The 20,675-nt window shown below is 42.8% G+C and overlaps 1 protein-coding gene across 3 annotated transcripts in view; it reads right to left on the bottom strand.

Moving 5' to 3' along the window:
* ctnnal1 (catenin (cadherin-associated protein), alpha-like 1) overlaps positions 1 to 20,675 on the bottom strand; it is a 325,158-nt gene that overhangs the window by 52,570 nt on the left and 251,913 nt on the right. For all 3 annotated transcript variants that reach the window (XM_072253686.1, XM_072253683.1, XM_072253684.1), the window contains one exon: positions 1,809 to 1,979. In XM_072253686.1, coding sequence (XP_072109787.1) covers positions 1,809 to 1,979 — 171 coding nt within the window. The remainder of the gene's footprint in view (positions 1 to 1,808; positions 1,980 to 20,675) is intronic.

Genomic DNA, 20,675 nt, shown 5'->3' with positions numbered 1-20,675 from the left:
ACTAAATTTGATCCAAAGATCTATTATTAATTAGAATCAACTTACAAATCAATAACATCTTTCATATGAGAATTATAGCACACGACAACACAGGAACAAACTGTTCTGCCAGCGAAGTCTGTATTATTGTTTATCTCCGTGACTCATCCAATCTTACTCCCACCCTCATACGCCTTAAAAATACCAAGCTGAAAATCCATTGTCATACAAACTGTTCTATACTAAAAGTTTTTACATAGATTCAGCTTTAACAATAGCTTGAAAAATGATTGGCTGACTTACTTCCTCCAATACAACACTGACTGAACGCCAAACATTGGTGATAAACACTTTGCAGCATTTTTAAGTTAATTTCTGTCAACTTGTTCCATTACCTTCAACATTTGCTCTTAAAATAACTGTACCTAATTTTAACTGACTCTTGAGGATATGTGCTAAATCAGCGATGTAACCAGAAACTGTTCAACAAAAAACACAGTGGAACAGTAGATAACCCCCTACCTAGTTGATGGACACCTCCCTCCTGAACAGCATCTTTGGGGATAGTAGTGCAATCAAAATTGCTCCTGTACGTTTATAGCCCAGCGGCGGCGATTGGTGCAGTATGGACAAGACAAGACAAATCCACAGACATCTGAATTTTAGATGAATTACCAGAAATGTAATTGAAGCCAGAACTCCTTCTAAGCTTCTGGAAGTGAAGTGAAGTTAGAAACAGAGAGTCTAGAGAGGATCCTACCTGCAAGAGCACTGAACTCGATAATTTAATGTTGGAGGATGTCAAAGGGGTTATGGTTGATTGCTTCATAAACGTAGTTAAGGTCTGCATTTAGTTTTCAACTTAACCCTACAGTTTCATTGACAGGGACTGCAGATGGGACGAGAGGATGGGGAAAGGAGTAAGAGTGAGATTTAGGAAGGGGAATTTGGAAGACGACATTCCTGGTTCTACCTTAAGGAATAAATACAGGCACCGTCTCTGAATTTTCATTTCAGAAACCGTTATTCCACCATATCTTCTTCACAGCCTACTTCTTAATAAATGGAACTGCATTTAATTCTCTTCTGTTGTCAATAAATATTCAGTAGACACTTTAAATGTGGATTCTTTTCCACTCTTCACCATTCTATAACATCTATCTAGTAATTATATCAGGTACATTTTACATAGCAATCAATTGTCCCATTCAAAACTCCAATATTTGAATTAATACCAAAAGAATAAATGGTTAAATTTTGAGAGGCTTTTATCAGAAATACTTCTATTCTTAAACAAGTAGCATTTAGCTACAATATATTTACCGCCTGCAGGTTCAGCTTAGGATGTGAATTATAGATTGATGTAAGGCTTCAGTTTGCCTTTCAGAACCTATTATAGATTATTGTAACACCTTCTCTGACAAGTAATCCCAGCAGCAATGAGCTAAGCTACTCTCTAAGGAACCCACATATTGACAGATTTTATTGCAAAGCAAGCCTCATACTACCAACTATTTTTAATTGCAGAGAATTAGTGATTCTTCAGATCTGTTAGCTCAGCAAAGTTTGTTTCAAAACAGAAATACAAGATCTCATGGTTTAATAGTTTAAAGTAATTTTAACAAAATGCATAAAACTTAATGTGCGATGGTATGTTATTTCAGCAGAGACTTTAGTTGTTTTGAAACAACTTGGTTATCACCAGTCTGAAAACGGTGCACAGTCGAAAAGTAGACTGGCAACAACAATTGTGACTCCTGAACCTTTGCTCCTTGTAGCTGATATAAATATAGTGTAATTAACAATTTTCAATTAACGCTCTTTCTTACTTTAAATTCCTTGATGTCAGCGTAGATACTTGTGGGATGGATTTCATTTTCACCATTTGGTCTTGAATCTGTGACAATTTCTATCACCTGGTCTAAGGCCAACCTCATACGATGAAAGACACCTCCCTTGTTTATTCGTGCTGATTCACAATCTGGATGCCGAAGACAAGTCTATAAAATATAACGTTACATCAGGATCAAATACTCATACAGGCATCCTGAGAATTCCATGCAGTCTAGCTTTCTGGATTATGGATTCCATTGTATACTTATAGCTACTTTGAATCTTTTATTTGTTATTATAGAATTTGATTATGCTCATGGCATTTACATGTCATCTTTAAATGTCAGTGTACTTTTGTTTAAATATTTTAGATTTCTTTCATGTTTTCCTTTGTGATGTGTTCATGGTAATTTCCCAATGTACGCATAAACTCTTGAAACCTATTTATAATCCCAGCAAATTAAGTATCCTAATTCTCCTTTAAATGGGGCTAGGTCCATTATTTAACTCAATGCAAATGTGCAAAATATCATTCCTGCTTGCTATATCATTTGAGGTACTAAATTCCATAGTAACTACGCTATAATTATTAAACATGTAAGATATTGCATAAGGTTGTTTAAATGATACCTTACAAAGACATCTTAGTTTTAAATGTAGAATATTTGTAGATTGAAAGTTCTTTCAACTAAACACATTCATGTGTACGGGCACACAAGAAATACGTATTCTTGATTTCTTATTGTATTCCTTATAAGGGTTCCATTCAAAAACCATGTGGATATTTATGGAGAGTGAACAAAAACTGAAATATCCTTTGTTAGCTTTTCTCCAGCACAAGTCTAACTCCCAAAGCACTTGAGCTCAGATAATATGCTGCAGTCTTCACTTCTGTCTTGGACTTCCCGCTTTTCTGTTCAAAGCTAATGAACCAAAACGGCAACTTGCGACAACGAAGTACAAATAAATGCACAGCTGAATGCTCTAAAAGATTTTAGGTAGTGATGGGGAAGGATTAGCAAGGACTCAAATTTAAAATCCTGAATAAGAAGGCTGTTTTCAACTGGGCAAAAGTGGACTGGGAGCAGCTATGTGCAGCTATGTCCATGTGACCAGGGAGTGTCAGGTATAATGAGGAATGATAGTCAATGTGTTCCTGTAATAGTGAAAGAAAAGGCTGGCAAATGCAAGGAACCCTGTTTCTCAAAGGTCTGGATAAAAGAATAGTTGTTTGCAGGTTTACTGAACTGAAAACAGGAGCAACCCTTCAGAATATGTAGGGAGTTCTTTAGAAAAAAAGTTATGAGGAAGGTGAAGAGATGGCACAAAATATTAGTGATCTGCAAGATCAAGCAAAATCCCAAAGTGCATGATAAGTATATTTAGGGCAAAATAGTGACCAGGGAAAGAATAGAGCCCTTTTCAAACCAAGGTAGCTATCTGTGTCAAGCTGGAAGACAGAGGTGAAGATTTAAATGAAAATATCATCTCAGGTGAAGAACATTGTAGTTGGGAAACAAGTGGAATTCTAGAACAAATTATTATTGAAAAGGAGATTGCATCAGCTGCTTTAGTGGGCTTAAAGGAGGATAAATGCTGCAGACCTGCTGAAATGTTTTCCAGGATGCTATGGGATACATTTTCTCAGGAGAAAATTGTTGAGGCTCTGACTGAAATGTTCAAAATGCTGAAAGCTACCACATGTGCTTTCATTTGTTAGCAAGGACAGCAATGATAAACCAAGTTATTACATTACATCAGTGATAGGAAAATCATTGGAAAAATGATTGAGTGACCTGAACTTGGAAAAGCAGGGATTAATCAAGAATATTTAGCATAATTTTATTAAAGAGGTATCCTATCTGACTAATTGGATTGGACATTTTGATAAGGAAACACATGTGTAACTGAGGGGAGTGTGCTTGATGGACTTCAACAAGAATTTTCACAAAGCCCCAGATGAAAGACTGGTCCAAAAACTCATGAGATCCAGGTCAATTTTGCAAACTGCTCCAAAAATTGCCTTGATGATTAGAGGAGTAAGACAAAGATCAAGGGTCTGTTTTGGTACTTGGAAATCCGGGACACATGAGTTACTGAAGGAATTGGTGGTGGGACGCTTGCTGTTTGTTATATGCATGAATTACCTTAATCCAAGCGGTTTGATTGGATGGGTGGTCCTCTATTGGTTGAGGTCAACCATGGATGTTGCGTCCCAGCTGTCTACATTCAGTTGAGGCAAGCCAGTATGCAAACCAGGGCAGTAATCTCAGAGCAGTACAGCGCAAAGGCATAAAATCACTATACGTTGCAAAATATTAGAAATAGTATGATTAAGTGGAATAACAAGGTAGTGTTCATGGTCCATTCAGAAATCTGCTGGTGAAGGGGAAGAAACTGTTCCTGAATTATTAAGGGTGGGTCTTCAGGCTCCTGCACCTTTTCCATGATAGTAGTAATGAGAATGTCCAGATGGTGAGGGACCTTGGTGATGGAGGTCGCCTTCCTGAGGCACCACCTCTTGAAGATGTCCTCCGTAGCGGGAGAGGTTTGTGTCATGACGGAGCTGGCTACAACCCTCTGCAGCCCCTTGTGCTCCTGTGCTTCCATACGAGGTGGTGATGTAACCAATCAAAATGCTCTCCACCATACATCTATAGAAATTTGAAAGAGCCTTTGGTGACATACCAAATCTGTTCTAATGAAATATAGCCACTAGCTTGTCTTTTTCATGACAGCATCAAATTGCTGAGTCCAAAACAAATTCTCTGAGCTGGTGCTTGAGCTGTGCTTGCCACAGTCATGAATGTAGAGAGAGTAGAGCAGTGGGCTCAGCACACATCCTTGAGGTGTGCCTGTACTGTTTGTCATTGAGGAGCTGGTGTTATTACTGATCTGTACTGATTATGGCTTCCTGATGAGGAAGTCAAGGATCCAGTTGCAGAGTGCAATACAGAGGTCCAGTTTAAAAGCTTGGTGATTAATAATGCAGGGTTGAACGCCAAGCTTTAATTGGTAAACAGCAGGCTGACATATGCTTTGCTGTTGTCTAGGTGCTCCAAAGCCGAGTGGGAGAGATGGTGTCTGCTGTTGATCTGTTGTTGTGGTAGACAAATAGCAATGAACCCAGGTCCTTGTTCAGGCAGAGTTAATTCTATGGCCGCCTCTGAATCTGGTCATTGATTGCAAAAAAGGGGGCGGTGCAAATGCTACTGTCCGTATCAACTATACTAAGGTTGAGAGTTTTGAGAGCTTCAGATTCTGAGGAGTGAATATCGGCAACAGCCTGGGCTAGTACAATCATGTAACACCACAGCCAGGAAAGCTCACCATCCTCAGGAGGCTAAAGAAACTCGGTACGTCCACTTTGGCCTATACCAATTTTTATCTATCCACCATAGAAAGCATCCGATCTAAATACATCATGCAACACACACAAAAATGCTGGTGAACGCAGCAGGCCAGGCAGGAAGAGGTACAGTCGACGTTTCAGGCCAAGACCCTTCATCAGGACTAACTGAAAGAAGAGGTAATAAGAGATATGAAAATGGGAGAGGGAGAGGGAGGGGGAGATCAGAAATGATAGGAGAAGACAGGAGGGGGAGGGATGGAGCTAAGAGCTGGAAAGTTGATTGGCAAAAGGGATACGAGGCTGGAGAAGGGAGAGGATCATTTAGCGGGAGTGTTTAAAAGCGAGAAGATTAATGGAGGTCGGTCATTTCTTCGGCAGTTGAACAGCGCACGACTGCGCAAGCACATGAAAGTCAGACCATGAGGCAGTGGGACTGTTTAATAGCGAGAAGATTAACAGAGCGGGCGATGTTAGAGCGGGCAACGGAATAGAGGGAGGCAGAGTAGGAAGGCTTTGGCTCAAGAGGCTTCGACGAGCAGAGGCTGAGGAAGAGCTTCACTCCAAGTGAGGTAAGGCCGGGTAAGTTCCTTTAATAAATCTAATTACGTTAAGAGTAGGTAATGGAGGCAGCAGTTAGGGCAGTGGAGTGCTCTGTTTGCAGGATGTGGGAAGTCAGGGTGAACACAATCGTCCCTGATGACTACACCTGTAAAAGGTGCATCCAGCTGCAGCTCCTGACAAACCGAGTTAGGGAACTGGAGGTGGAGCTGGATGAACTTTGGATCATTCGGGAGGCAGAGGCAGAAATAAACGGGAGCTACAGGGAGACAGTCACCCCTAAGAGTCAGGAGACAGGTAGCTGGGTGACTGTCAGGAGAGGGAAGGGGAATAGACAGAGTGAGCAGAGCACCCCTGTGGCCGTTCCCACCAATAAGTACATAGTTATACTGTTGATGGGGACGACCTACCAGGGACAAGTTGCAGTGGTTGTGTCTCTGGCACTGAGACGGGATCCTCAACTCAGAAGGGAAGAAGGGAAAAGAGGAGAGCATTAGTGATAGGGGATTCAATAGTTAGGGGGACAGATAAGAGGTTCTGTGGAAGAGATCGAGAATCCCGGATGGTCTGTTGCCTCCCTGGCGCCAAGGTCCGTGATATCTCAGATCGAGTTCTCAGTATCCTCGAGAGGGAGGGTGAGCAGCTGGATGTCGTGATCCATGTAGGGAACAATGACGTGGGTAGGAAGAGTGAGGAGGTCCTGAAAGGTGAGTTTAGGGAGTTAGGCACCAAGTGAAAGGACAGAACCTCCAGGACAGCAATCTCAGGATTGCTACCCGTGCCACATGCAGGCGGGTTTAGAAATAGTAAGATAGCGCAGATCAACACGTGGCAGAAGACGGTGCAGGAGGGAGGGCTTCTGATTTATAGATTTCCAGGGAAGGTGGGACCTGTTCTGGTGAGACGGTTTCCACCTGAACTGGAGGGGGACAAATATTCTTACAGGTAGGTTTGCTAGAGAGGCTCCAGTGGACTTAAACTAGATACAAGGGGGCAGGGGAGCCATAGTGTAGGAACAGATCTGGGGAGAAGGAAGAAAAAGAAAATAGTAAAGTTGTTTGCACCATTAGTGATGAACAGAGAGTAGGAGGTGGAAAATTTCTTAAATGCATCTATTTTAATGCTAGGAGCATTATAAGAAAGGTGGATGAGCTTAAAGCATGGATTGATACCTGGAAGTATGATGTTGTAGCTATTATGAAACATGGTTACAGGAGGGGTGTGATTGGCAACTAAATATTCCTGGATTTCGTTGCTTCAGGTGTGATAGAATCGGAGGGACAAGAGGAGGAGGTGTTGCATTGCTTGTCAGAGAAAATATTACAGAGGTGCTCTGGCAGGATAGATTAGAGGGCTCATCTAGGGAGGCTATTTGGATGGAATTGAGGAATGGGAAAGGTGTAGTAACACTTATGGGGGTGTATTATAGACCACCAAATGGGGACTGAGAATTGGAGGAGCAAATTTGTAAGGAGATAGAAGATATTTGTAGTAAGCACAAGGCTGTCATTATGGGAGATCTTAATTTCCCACACATAGACTGGGAAGCTCATAATGTAAAAGGGCTGAATGGTTTGGAGTTTGTAAAATGTGTTCAGGATAGTTTTTTATAGCAATACATAGAGGTACTAACTAGAGAAGGGGCAGTGTTGGATCTCCTGTTAGGGAATGAGATAGGTCAGGTGACGGAGGTTTGTGTTGGGGTGCACTTCAGGTCCAGTGATCACAACGCCATTAGTTTCAATATAAATATGGAGAAGGATAGGTCTGGACCCAGGGTTGAGATTTTTGATTGGAGAAAGGCTAACTTTGAGGAGATGCGAAAGGATTTAGAAGGAGTGGATTGGGACAAGTTGTTTTATGGGAAGGATGTAATAGAGAAATGGAGGTCATTTAAAGGTGAAATTTTGAGGGTACAGAATCTTTATGTTCCTGTTAGGTTGAAAGGAAAGGTTAAAAGTTTGAGAGAGCCACGGTTTTCAAGAGATATCAGAAACTTGGTTCGGTAAAAGAGAGATATCTACAATAAATATAGGCAGCATGGAGTAAATGAGGTGCACGAGGAATATAAAGAATGTAAAAAGAATCTTAAGAAACAAATTAGAAAAGGTAAAAGAAGATACGAGGTTGCTTTCGCAAGTAGGGTGAAAATAAATCCAAAGGGTTTCTACAGATATATTAACAGCAAAAGGATAGCAAGGGATAAAATTGGTCCCTTAGAGAATCAGAGTGGACAGCTATGTGTGGAGCCAGAAGAGATGGGGGAGATTCTGAACAATTTCTTTTCTTCGGTGTTCACTAAGGAGAAGGATATTGAATTGTGTAAGGTAAGGGAAACAGGTAGGGAAGTTATGGAAACTATGATGATTAAAGAAGAGGAAGTATTGGTGCTTTTAAGGAATATAAAAGTGGATACATCTCCGGGTCCTGACAGGATATTCCCTAGGACCTTGAGGGAAGTTAGTGTGGAAATAGCAGGGACTCTGACAGAAATATTTCAAATGTCATTAGAAACGAGGATGATGCCGGAGGATTGGCGTATTGCTCATGTTGTTCCATTGTTTAAAAAGGGTTCGAAGAGTAAACCTAGCAATTATCAGCCTGTGAGTTTGATGTCAGTGGTGGGAAAATTGATGGAAAGTATTCTTAGGGATGGTTTATATAATTATCTGGATAGACAGGGTCTGATTAGGAACAGTCAACATGGATTTGTGCATGGAAGGTCATGTTTGACAAATCTTATTGAATTTTTTGATGAGGTTACTAGGAAGGTTGACGAGGGTAAAGTGGTGGATGCTGTCTACATGGACTTCAGTAAGGCCTTTGACAAGGTTCCACACGGAAGGTTAGTTAGGAAGGTTCAATCGTTAGGTATTAATATTGAAGTAGTAAAATGGATTCAGCAGTAGCTGGATGGGAGACGCCAGAGAGTGGTGGTGGATAACTGGTTGTCAGACTGGAGGCTAGTGACTAGTGGTGTGCCTCAGGATCAGTACTGGGTCCAATGTTGTTTGTCATATACACTAATGATCTGGATGATGGGGTGGTAAATTGGATTAGTAAGTATGCAGATGATACTAAGATAGGTGTCGTTGTGGATAATGAAGTCAGTTTTCAAAGCTTGCAGAGAGATTTAGGCCAGTTAGAAGCGTGGGCTGAAAAATGGCAGATGGAATTGAATGTTGATAAATGTGAGGTGTTACATTTTGGTAGGACTAATCAAAATAGGACATACATGGTAAATGGTAGGGCATTGAAGAATGCAGTAGAACAGAGGGATCTAGGAATAATGGTGCATAGTTCCCTGAAGGTGGAATCTCATGTGGATAGGGTGGTGAAGAAAACTTTTGTTATGCTGGCCTTTATAATTCAGAGCATTGAGTATAGGAGTTGGGATGTAAAGTTGAAATTGTACAAGGCATTGGTAAGGCCAAATTTGGAGTATTCTGTACAGTTCTGGTCATCGAATTATAGGAAAGATTTCAACAAAATAGAGAGAGTACAGAGAAGATTTACAAGAATGTTACCTGGCTTTCATCTCCTAAGTTACAGAGAAAGGTTGAACAAGTTGGGTTTTTATTCCTTGGAGCGTAGAAGGTTGAGGGGGGACTTGATAGAGGTATTTAAAAAATGAGGGGGATAGATAGAGTTGACGTGGATAGGCTTTTTCCATTGAGAGTGGAGAAGATTCAAACAAGAGGGCATGAGTAGAAAGTTAAAGGGCAAAAGTTTAGGAATAAAATGAGGGGGAACTTCTTTACTCAGAGAGTGGTAGCTGTGTGGAACGAGCTTCCAGCAGAAGTGGTTGAGGCAGGTTTGATGTTATCATTTAAAGTTAAATTGGATAGGTATATGGACAGGAAAGGAATGGAGGGTTATGGGCTGAGTGCAGGTCAGTGGGACCAGGTGAGAGTAAGCATTCAGCGCGGACTAGAAGGACTGAGATGGCCTGTTTCCGTGCTGTAATTGTTACATGGTTATATGGTTACATGATCATGGGAGAGGAGGCCTAGGGAGAAAGAAAGGGGGAGGGGAGCCCAGAGGATGGGCAAGGAGTTATAGTGACAGGGACAGAGGGAGAAAAAAAAAGAGAGAAAAAAATAATCTGTCCTTCTCACTATAACTCCTTGCCCATCCTCTGGGCTCCCCTCCCCCTTTCTTTCTCCCTAGGACTCCCGTTCCATGATCCTCTCCCTTCTCCAGCCTTGTATCCTTCTTTCCAATCAACTTTCCAGCTCTTAGCTCCATCCCTCCCCCTCCTGTCTTCTCCTATCATTTCGGATCTCCCCCTCCCCCTCCCACTTTCATATCTCTTACTAGCTCTTCTTTCAGTTAGTCCTGACGAAGGGTCTCGGCCCGAAACGTCGACTGTACCTCTTCCTATACATGCTGCCTGGCCTGCTGCGTTCACCAGCACCGTTTTGTGTGCGTTGCTTGAATTTCCAGCATCTGCAGATTTCCTCGTGTTTGCATTTTTAAATACATCATGGTTTGGTATGGCAACTGCTCTGCCCATTACCACAAGAAATTGCAGTGCATTGTGCACATAAATCAGCATTTCATGGAAACCAGTCTCCTCTCTACGGACCCTGTCTACACTACTTACTGTCTCAGTAAAGCAGCCAGCAAAATAGCAGAACCTCACCCACCTCAGATATTCTTCTTTCTCCCCCTCCCATTAAGTAGACAATACAAAAGCTGAAAGCACTTACCATCAGACTCAAGGACAGCCTCTATCCCACTGTGACATGATTTCTGAATGGTTTTCTTGTATAATAAAACTCACTTTTGATCTCTCCATCTATCATTATGACCTTACATTATTGTCTACCCGCATTGCATTTTCTCTGTAACTATTACATTTCACTCTGCACCCTGTTAGCGTTTCCCCCTTGTAGTACCTCAGTGCAGTGTTGAAATGAATTGCTCTGAACAAACAGAATACAAGACATATTTTTCCACTGTATCTCGGTACAGGTGACGATAATAACCCAATTCACAGAGCATTCAGAAAGAGGAGGATGAGCAACCTGAGGTCATGTTTCATATTGGCATCAAAGGAAGGCAGGAAGAAGCATGAAGTCCTCCAGAAAATTTAGGGAACAGAAAACAGAATTTTTAAGGTTGTCATCTGTGCATTACAATCTCTGCTGCGCATGAATGAAGCCAGAAATAGGAAGATAGTGCAGCTGAATGTATTCCTAAGAGCTAGTGTTGGAGTAAGAAATCTGACTAACTGGGAACTCTTTCAGGGAAGGTGGGAGGTACACAAAGAGGCTGGGTTGCACCTATGATAGAAGGTGAGCAATATTCTCACCTGGGGTTGTTAGTGTCTTTAAACTAATGTGGAGGGGGTGATATGAGCTAAAGTTCAGCAGGTGGTGTGACTGAAGGGTTGAGGTCAAGACAAGTTAAGACTAGATGCGAAAAACAAGCAGGACTAATGCAAGGCAAATAAAGCTGGAGCCTGGAATAGTGCATGGAACTGTGATATCGGACTGCAGATGCTGGGCTCTGATTCACATTTATTTATCACATGTGCATCAAAACATACCAGTGAAATGTGTTGTTTGTGCTAACAGACTGTACATCCATGTTTGGCCATAAGGGTTGGCACAAACTCCAGCGCCAACATAACAGAACCACAATATTCCACAAAGCAACACAAGCAAACAAAAAAAACAAAACATCAAGTGTGAAACAAGACCCCTTCCCATCCCTGCGACCCACTCACTCACACACCTAGTCAGGCCTCCAATCCCAGAAATGGCTGCCACTGGGCCACAAACAATCTGGAGCAACAAACACAAAAAAATCTGCAGATGTATATTAAGAGTAAAAGGGTTATAAGGGAAAAAATTGGTCCTCTTGAAGATCAGAGTGGTCGGCTATGTGCTGAACCAAAAGAAATGGGGGAGATCTTAAATGGGTTTTTTGCATCTGTATTTACTAGGGAAACTGGCATGAAGTCTATGGAATTATGGGAAACAAGTAGTGAGATCATGGAAACTGTACAGATTGAAAAGGAGGAGGTGCTTGCTACCTTGAGGCAAATTAAAGTGGATAAATCCCCAGGACCTGATAGGGTATTCCCTCAGACCTTGAAGGAGACTAGTGTTGAAATTGCAGGGGCCCTGGCAGATATGCTTAAAATGTCGGTGTCTATGAGTGAGGTGCCGGAGGATTGCAGAATGGCTCATGTTGTTCCGTTGTTTAAAAAAGGATCGAAAAATAATCCGGGAAATTATAGGCTACAAAGTTTGACATTGGTAGTGGGTAAGTTATTGGAGGGAGTACTAACAGACAGAATCTACAAGCATTTGGATAGACAGGGACTTATTAGGGAGAGTCAACATGGCTTTGTGCGTGGTAGGTCATATTTGACCAATCTATTGGAGTTTTTCAAGGAGGTTACCAGGAAAGTAGATGAAGAGAAGGCAGTGGATGTTGTTTACATGGACTTCAGTAAGGCCTTTGACAAGGTCCCGCATGGGAGGTTAGTTAGGAAAATTCAGTCGCTAGGTATACATGGAGAGGTGGTAAATTGGATTAGACATTGGCTCAATGGAAGAAGCCAAAGAGTGGTAGTAGAGAATTGCTTCTCAGAGTGGAGGCCTGTGACTAGTGGTGTGCCACAGGGATCAGTGCTGGGTCCATTGTTATTTGTCATCTATATCAATGATCTGGATGATAATGTGGTAAATTGGATCAGCAAATTTGCTGATGATACAAAGATTGGAGGTGTAGTGGACAGTGAGGAAGATTTTCAAAGCTTGCAGAGGGACTTAGACCAGCTGGAAAAATGGGCTGAAAAATGGCAAATGGAGTTTAATACAGACAAGTGTGAGGTATTGCACTTTGGAAGGACAAACCAAGGTAGAACATACAGGGTAAATGGTAAGGCACTGAGGAGTGCAGTAGAACAGAGGGATCTGGGAATACAGATGCAAGATCCCTAAAAGTGGCGTCACAGGTAGATAGGGTCATAAAGAGAGCTTTTGGTACATTGGCCTTTACTAATCAAAGTACTGAGTATAAGAGTTGGAATGTTATGGTGAGGTTGTATAAGGCATTGGTGAGGCCGAATCTCGAGTATGGTGTTCAGTTTTGGTCACCAAATTACAGGAAGGATATTAATAAGGTTGACAGAGTGCAGAGAAGGTTTACAAGGATGTTGCCGGGACTTGAGAAACTCAGCTACAGAAAAAGGTTGAATAGGTTAGGACTTTATTCCCTGGAGCCTAGAAGAATGAGGGGAGATTTGATAGAGGTATATAAAATTATGATGGGTATAGATAGAGTGAATGCAAGCAGGCTTTTTCCACTGAGGCAAGGGGAGAAAAAAACCAGAGGACATGGGCTTAGGGTGAGGGGGGAAAAGTTTAAAGGGAACATTAGGGGGGGGCTTCTTCACACAGAGAGTGGTGGGAGTATGGAATGAGCTGCCAGACAAGGTGGTAAATGCGGGCTCTTTTTTAACATTTAAGAATAAATTGGACAGATACATGGATGGGAGGTGTATGGAGGGATATGGTCCGTGTGCAGGTCAGTGGGACTAGGCAGAAAATGGTTCGGCACAGCCAAGAAGGGCCAAAAGGCCTGATTCTGTGCTGCAGTTTTTCTATGGTTTCTATGCTGGAAATCCAAAGCAAGTCACACAGAATGTTGGAGGAACTCAGCAGTTCTGGCAGCATTTACAGAAATGAATATACAGTTGACGTTTTGGGCCGAGACATCGACTGTTTATCCACCTCCATAAATGCTGCCTGAACTGATGAGTTCCTCCAGCATTTTTTGTATCTTGCTTTGGAGCAACAAACAGTCTGCTGAATGAACTCAGAATTTAGGAATCCTGATGCAGGGTTTTGACACGAAATGTCAACAGCTCCTTTCCTTCCACAGAGCCACTTGGCCTGCCGAGGTCCTCCAGCAAGTGGTTTTCCGCTTGGAGTGAAGAGCAGGTGTGGGTAGGTTAATGTTCTGGTCTTTCTTTCCACTCCAAGAGTACAGATGTTTTAGACATGACAGAGAGGGATGTAAAAGAAGTGGGATGTTGCATTACTAATCATGGAGAATGTCACTATGGCACTCATAGAGGACATCTCAGAGGGCTCATCTAGTGGGGATACTTACAGAGCTCATGAATACGAAATATGCAATCACTAAGATGGGGTCATATTGTAAGTTTTTTGTTACAGGTAGTTATGGATAAGACTGGTCCTCAGGTGAAAGTGTTAAATTGAGGGAAGGCTAATTACAACAGCAGTAGGCAGAAGCTGTAGAAACTTAGATTAGGAGAGGCTGCTTGAGGGTAAATCGACATCCAAAATGGCAGCAGGTTAGAGTTCAGGATCAGAGCACTCGTCAGGATGAAAGAAGGATGGCTTGGTTCAGGAACCTTAGCTGACAAGCAATATTGTAATCTTAATCAAAGAAAGTGTATGTAGGAAATCTAACAGGAATTCCTTAAACAAGGAATTAGGAGGGCTTAAAGAGACAATGAACTGTCCTTGGCAAGAAGGATTGTGGAGAATCCCATGATATTTTATGCATATAAAGCAAGAGGGCAGCAAGGGAAATGGTAGGTCCATTCAAGGACAAGGAAGAGAATTCACGTGTGGGTTCAGAGGAAGTGGATAGGCTCTCATTAGGTACTTTGCATTGGTATTCACTTGGAGGGACAAGGATGATGGTGAGATCAAAGAGTATTTGTTATTCCAGGACATGTTGATATTAAGGAAGAGATGGTGTTGAGTTTCTGGATACATATTAAGGTGGATAAGCCCAAGGGCTTAACAGGATCTATCTCAGAATACTGAAGAAAGAAGGAGATTGTTGTGGCCTTGACAGAGATCTTTGTATCCTCTTTACATATTCTTCTTTTGTTTAGGACGGGCAACAGAAACACACCAGGCACTTATTGGTAAGTGATCCTTATATTAGGGTAGAGAAATTGCTGAAGGATCGTAGGATAGGATTTATTTGCATTTCGTAAAAAAAATGGACAATCAGTATGGCTTTGTGAGGGGGAATTTTATCTCATAAATTTGAGTGTTGAGAGGAAGTCACAAAGATGATTGATGAAGATAGGATAGAGGATCTTTTTTACATGGACCTTAGTTGTAGGTTTTCGCAAATAAAGCAAAGACAGGCATTTTGTGTTCAATGTACTCCAAAACCTAAATACAAAAGTGTGCTAAAACTCTTCATGCAATTACGTCATCACGTCAGACCAGCCTCTTAAAGTGACACCCCAGCTCAATGTCGGTGGTTGTGAATTATGTACATTCCTCCCAATAATGTTACCTTTCACAGCACCCCCCTCCCCCCCAGAAATAACATGCTGATGGTCACATTCTGATGCCAGGGGCATGGCAGTGAAATATTCCAAATCTTGGTGGACCAGCTTAGGACAATCTACTGAAATATGTCAAATATGTTAAGGTTTACTCCTCTTATCTATGACTAATGTTTTTTCTCCCTATTCCAGTGCACAAAACGGTTCATCGTAAGGGAATATTGGTGTGCACCCTGGTGGATGAAAACAAACAAGACGAACTGTAGGTCAAGAGGGACCCAAGAGTGCTGTGCGCTTTTGGAAAATAGGAATAGATGAAAAGGAATTGAATTTGCCAAGGAAGGAGGAGTGCTGTTGTCACAACAACCTTGCACTCAGTGTCAGTAAGATCAAGTAATTGATTATTGACTTCAGGAAGGGGAAGTTAAAGGAACATATACTAGTCCTCATCGAGGGATCAGCAGTGGAAAGGGTGAGCATTTTTAATTCTCTGGGTGTTAATATCTCTTAAGATCTATCCTGGATCCAACATGTTGAAGCAATGGGAATAATACAGAAGATGCAGGATCAGTTCATTCCAAAGAGGAAGAAAGATTCCAAGGGGAGTAAGGGGCGACCGTGGCTGACAAGGGAAGTCAAGGACAGTAAAAAAATAAAAGAGAAGTATAACATAGCAAAGATGAGCGGGAAGCCAGAGGATTGGGAAACTTTTAAAGAGCAACAGAAGATAACTAAAAAGGCAATACGCGGAGAAAAGATGAGGTACAAAGGTAAGCTAGCCAAGAATATAAAGGAGGATAGTAAAAGCTTCTTTAGGTATGTGAAGAGGAAAAAAATTAGTTAAGACCAAAGTTAGGCCCTTGAAGACAGAAACGGGTGAAATTATTATGCAGAACAAAGAAATGGCAGACGAGTTGAACAGGTACTTTGGATCTGTCTTCACTAGGGAAGACACAAACAATCTCCCAGATGTAATAGTGGCCAGAGGACCTAGGGTAACGGAGGAACTGAAGGAAATTCACATTAGGCAGAAAATGGTGTTGGGTAAACTGATGGGACTGAAGGCTGATAAATCCCCAGGGCCTGATGGTCTGCATCCCAGGGTACTTAAGGAGGTGGCTCTAGAAATCATGCACACATTGGTAATCACTTTCCAATGTTCTATAGATTCAGGATCAGTTCCTGTGGATTGGAGGGTAGCTAATGTTATCCCACTTTTCAAGAAAGGAGGGAGAAAGAAAACAGGGAATTATAGACCAGTTAGCCTGATATCAGTGGTGGGAAGATGCTGGAGTCAATTATAGAAGATGAAATAGCGGCACATTTGGATAGCAGTAACAGGAAATCATGCTTGACTAATCTTCTGGAATTTTTTGAGGATGTAACTATGAAAATGGACAAGGGAGAGCCAGTGGATGTAGTGTTCTTGGACTCCCAGAAAGCCTTTGATAAGGTCCCACATAGGAGATTAGTGGGCAAAATTGGAGCACATGATATTGGGGGTAGGGTACTGACATGGATAGAAAATTGGTTGGCAGACAGGAAACAAACAGTAGGGATTAACGGTTCCCTTTCAGGATGGCAGGCAGTGACTAGTGGGGTACCGCAAGTCTCGGTGCTGGGAACACAGCTATTTACAATATACATTAATGATTTAGATGAAGGGATTAAAAATAACATTAGCAAATTTGCAGATGACACACAGCTGGGTGGCAGTGTGAAATGTGAGGAGAATGTTATGAGAATGCAGGGTGACTTGGACAGGCTGGGTGAGTGGGCAGATGTAGTTTAATGTGGATAAATGTGAGGTTATCCACCTTGGTGGCAAGAACAGGAAGGTAGATTACTATCTGAATGGTGTCAAGTTAGGAAAAGGGGAAGTACAACGAGATCTAGGTGTCCTTGTTCATCAGTCACTGATAGTTAGCATGCACGTACAGCAGGCAGTGAAGAAAGCTAATGGCATGTTGGCCTTCATAACAAGGGGAGTTGAGAATAGGAGCAAAGGGGTCCTTCTGCAGTTGTACAGGGCCCTGGTGAGGCCACACCTGGAGTATTGTGTGCAGTTTTGGTGTCCAAATTTGAGGAAGGACATTCTTACTATGGAGGGAGTGCAGCGTAGGTTCACGGGATGGCGGGACTGTCATATGTTGAAAGATTGGAGCGACTGGGCTTGTATACATTGGAATTTAGAAGGATCAGAGGGGATCTGACTGAAACATATAAGATTATTAAGGGATTGGACACACTAGAGGCAGGAAACATGTTCCCGATGTTGGGGGAGTCCAGAACCAGAGGCCACAGTTTTAAAATAAGGGGTAGGCCATTTAGAACAGAGTTGAGGAAAAACTTTTTCACCCAGAGAGTTGTGGATCTGCGGAATACTCTGCCTCAGAAGGCAGTGGAGGCCAATTCTCTGGATGCTTTCAAGAAAGAGTTAGATAGAGCTCTTAAAGATAGTTGAGTCAAGGGATATGGGGGGAAGGCAGGAACAGGGTACTGATTGTGGATGATCAGCTATGATCACAGTGAATGGCGGTGCTGGCTCAAAGGGCCGAATGGCCTATTCATGCACCTATTGTCTATAATTACAAAGAAGGTACAACAGTGGACATATTTCATTAGGAGTTTGAGGAGATTTGGTATGGTACCAAAGAACCTAGCAAATTTCTACAGATTTACTGTGGAGAGTATTCTAATGGGTTGCATTACCATCAGGTAAGGAGGAGCCACTGCACAGGATCTGAAAAAAACTGCAAGAAGTTGCAAACTCAGCTAGCTTCATCATGGGCACTAACTTCCCCAGCAACAAGGACATCTTGAAAAGGCAATGCCTCAAAAAGGAGGCATCCATTGTTAAGGAGCCCTAGCACCTAGGCCATCCACTCCTCTCATTGTTACCATCGAGGAGGTACAGGAGCTGGAGACACACACTCAACATTTTAGAAACAGCTCCTCCCACTCTGCTATGAGATTTCTGAATGGACAATAAACCCATGAACACTACCTCAATATATTTTTTTTGCTCTTTTAGTACTACCTACTTAAGCCTCGCCAGGATTGGTTGTCCCCCGAGACTCCTCACGATAGTTCAGTCATTCCACACAGACACAAAGGGTGTCGTTCAGTTCGACGGCTCTTCTTCGGAGGCCTTCAACATCCGCAGCGCTGTGAAGCAGGGCTGCGTGCTTGCCCCCACCCTGTTCGGCATCTTCTTCGCAGTCATGCTGAAGCATGCCTTTGGAACATCAACTGATGGTGTCTACCTCCACACTAGGTCGGACGGGAGGCTGTTCAGTCTGTCCCGGCCGAGGGCGAAAACCGAGGTTTGTGAAGTACTCATCAGGGACATGTTGTTTGCAGACGATGCAGCACTGGCAACACACTCTGAAGAGCAACTGCAACGCCTCATGGACAGCTTCTCAAGAGCCTGCCAGGACTTCAGCTTGACCATCAGTCTGAAGAAGACCAATGTGTTGGGCCAAGGCGTTGAGCACCCCCCTGCCATTACCATCAACAACTACGAGCTGGAGGTAGTTCACGAGTTTACGTACCTTGGCTCCACCATCACGAACAGCCTCTCCCTAGACCCAGAGATCAACAGATGGATCGGACGAGCAGCCTCAACATTCGCCAGGCTGACAAAGAGAGTCTGGGAGAACAGAAAGCTGACGACGCACACCAAGTTTGCAGTCTACAGGGCCTGCATCCTCAGCACACTGCTTTACGACCGTGAGACCTGGAGCCTCTACTACAGACAAGAGCTGTGTCTCAACGCCTTCCACCTTCGCAGCCTCAGACGCATCCTGGACATCACGTGGATTGACCGAGTCACCAACAATGAGGTCCTGGCCCACACCCAGATACCCAGCCTCTTCACCCTGCTCCAACAACGCCGTCTCCGCTGGCTGGGCCGCATACACCGCATGTCAGACAGGAGGATCCCGAAAGACCTGCTGTACGGGGAACTGGCCTCCGGCAAGAGAGCACAAGGGTGGCCCCATCTTCGTTTCAAAGATGTCTGCAAGAGAGACATGAAGTCACTGAACGTGAACGTCGAGAGGAGGGAGGACATCACAAGCGATCGCTCTCACTGGAGGCTGGAACTATGCAGAGGTCTAAAAAGAGGAAAAGAGAAGCTGAGGCTTGTTGCTGAAGAAAAGTGCATTCGCCCCAAAAACAGTACCAAGACAACACTGGAGGACAACGCCTTCGAGTGCAGTCGCTGCAGCCGAGACTGTCACTCCCGTGTGGGACTCTACAGCCACAATAGACGCTGCTCTAACACAGACTAAAGCAAGACTTTCCAGGCGCAGATCCACGGTCTCGCGAGACTAACGGATGCCACCCATCTATATATATATATATATATATATATAATACACACACACACATACATTATATATATATATATATATTTATGAAAATAAAAAATATGAATGTAATGACATATGCTCAAGATATTAACTGCGATTCTGATTCTGCGGTGGAGCTTAATCCATCATTATGGAAGGTCAAATGGCAGGGTCCTTAGCAACAGTTATGCACAGAACCATCTCGGAGTAGAAGTCCATAGTTCCCTGAAAGTCGCAACACAAGTGGAAAGGATAGTAAAGGCAGTATAGCTTGCTTGCCTTAATTAGCATTAGGTAGGCTATGTTTCGAGCACAGTGTGCAGTTCTGGCTGCCTCATTACAGGAGGGATGTGGAGGCTTTAGAGAGGGTGCAGATGAAGTTCACCAGGATACTGCATGGATTGAAGTGTATTAGCTATAAGGAGACAATGGAGAATCTTGGATTGCTTTTGCTGGAGCATCAAAGGCTGAGGGACCCGAATAAAGTATTGTATAGTGAATTATGAGAGGCATAAACAGGGTAGGCATTCAGAGTCTTCTTCCCAGGATGGGAATGTTCAAATTTAGAAGGCATATATTTAAGATGAGGAGGGGGGTAAGTTTAAAGGAGATTTACAGGATATGGTGTTGTTCTACACAAACAGTGGTAGGTGCCTGGAAGGAGCTACCAGGGGAGATGATAGAAGTAAATATGATAAGAAGATTTAAACAATACTACATTGGACACCAGGCTGAACATCTGTGTGACATGATGCCGGAAAAGGGCCCCTCCTCTCAGCTGAGAGTAAGGCTTGTGGTGGATGGCCATGCCCTACATGGCCCAAATTCAGGCAACCAGCCAGCCCAGAGTCAGCAGAAAATCTGCCCCATTAATATTTTTGCAGAACTAATGGCGATCAGTGGCTTAGCTATGTGGTTTTAACACCTCAAACTGTTCCATGCGTACTAAACAACAGGGAAACGAGTTGGGGGTATTGGAGTCACCCAAGGATGCCCATTCGCTGATTGTAGTTGTGTCCACAGTCCTTCCTCGGTTACAGCATGCTGGCATTGCTGCAAAGTGATGGTGTTTTGAGAATGGTAGTCATGAACTGGTCATATACTGCTCCACAAAATGATTAGCATTACTGCAATAACTTCTAGACTGACAAACGCTTGGACCTTTGCCAATTAGCCTTACTGAGGAATTATAACAGCTGCCAGTTCAGCATTTTGTGTAGTTTTTTTAGTGGAGAAAATATTACAAATACAAAATTCCTAATGTCTGATTTAGTCTAACGGAAGACAAATTGAAGCAAGT

This window comes from Mobula birostris, chromosome 3 (assembly GCF_030028105.1).
Source record: "Mobula birostris isolate sMobBir1 chromosome 3, sMobBir1.hap1, whole genome shotgun sequence".
In the NCBI taxonomy this organism is placed as follows: Eukaryota; Metazoa; Chordata; class Chondrichthyes; order Myliobatiformes; family Myliobatidae; genus Mobula; species Mobula birostris.
Note: the sequence above shows the minus strand (reverse complement) of the source record. Positions and strands in the feature narration are given on the sequence as shown.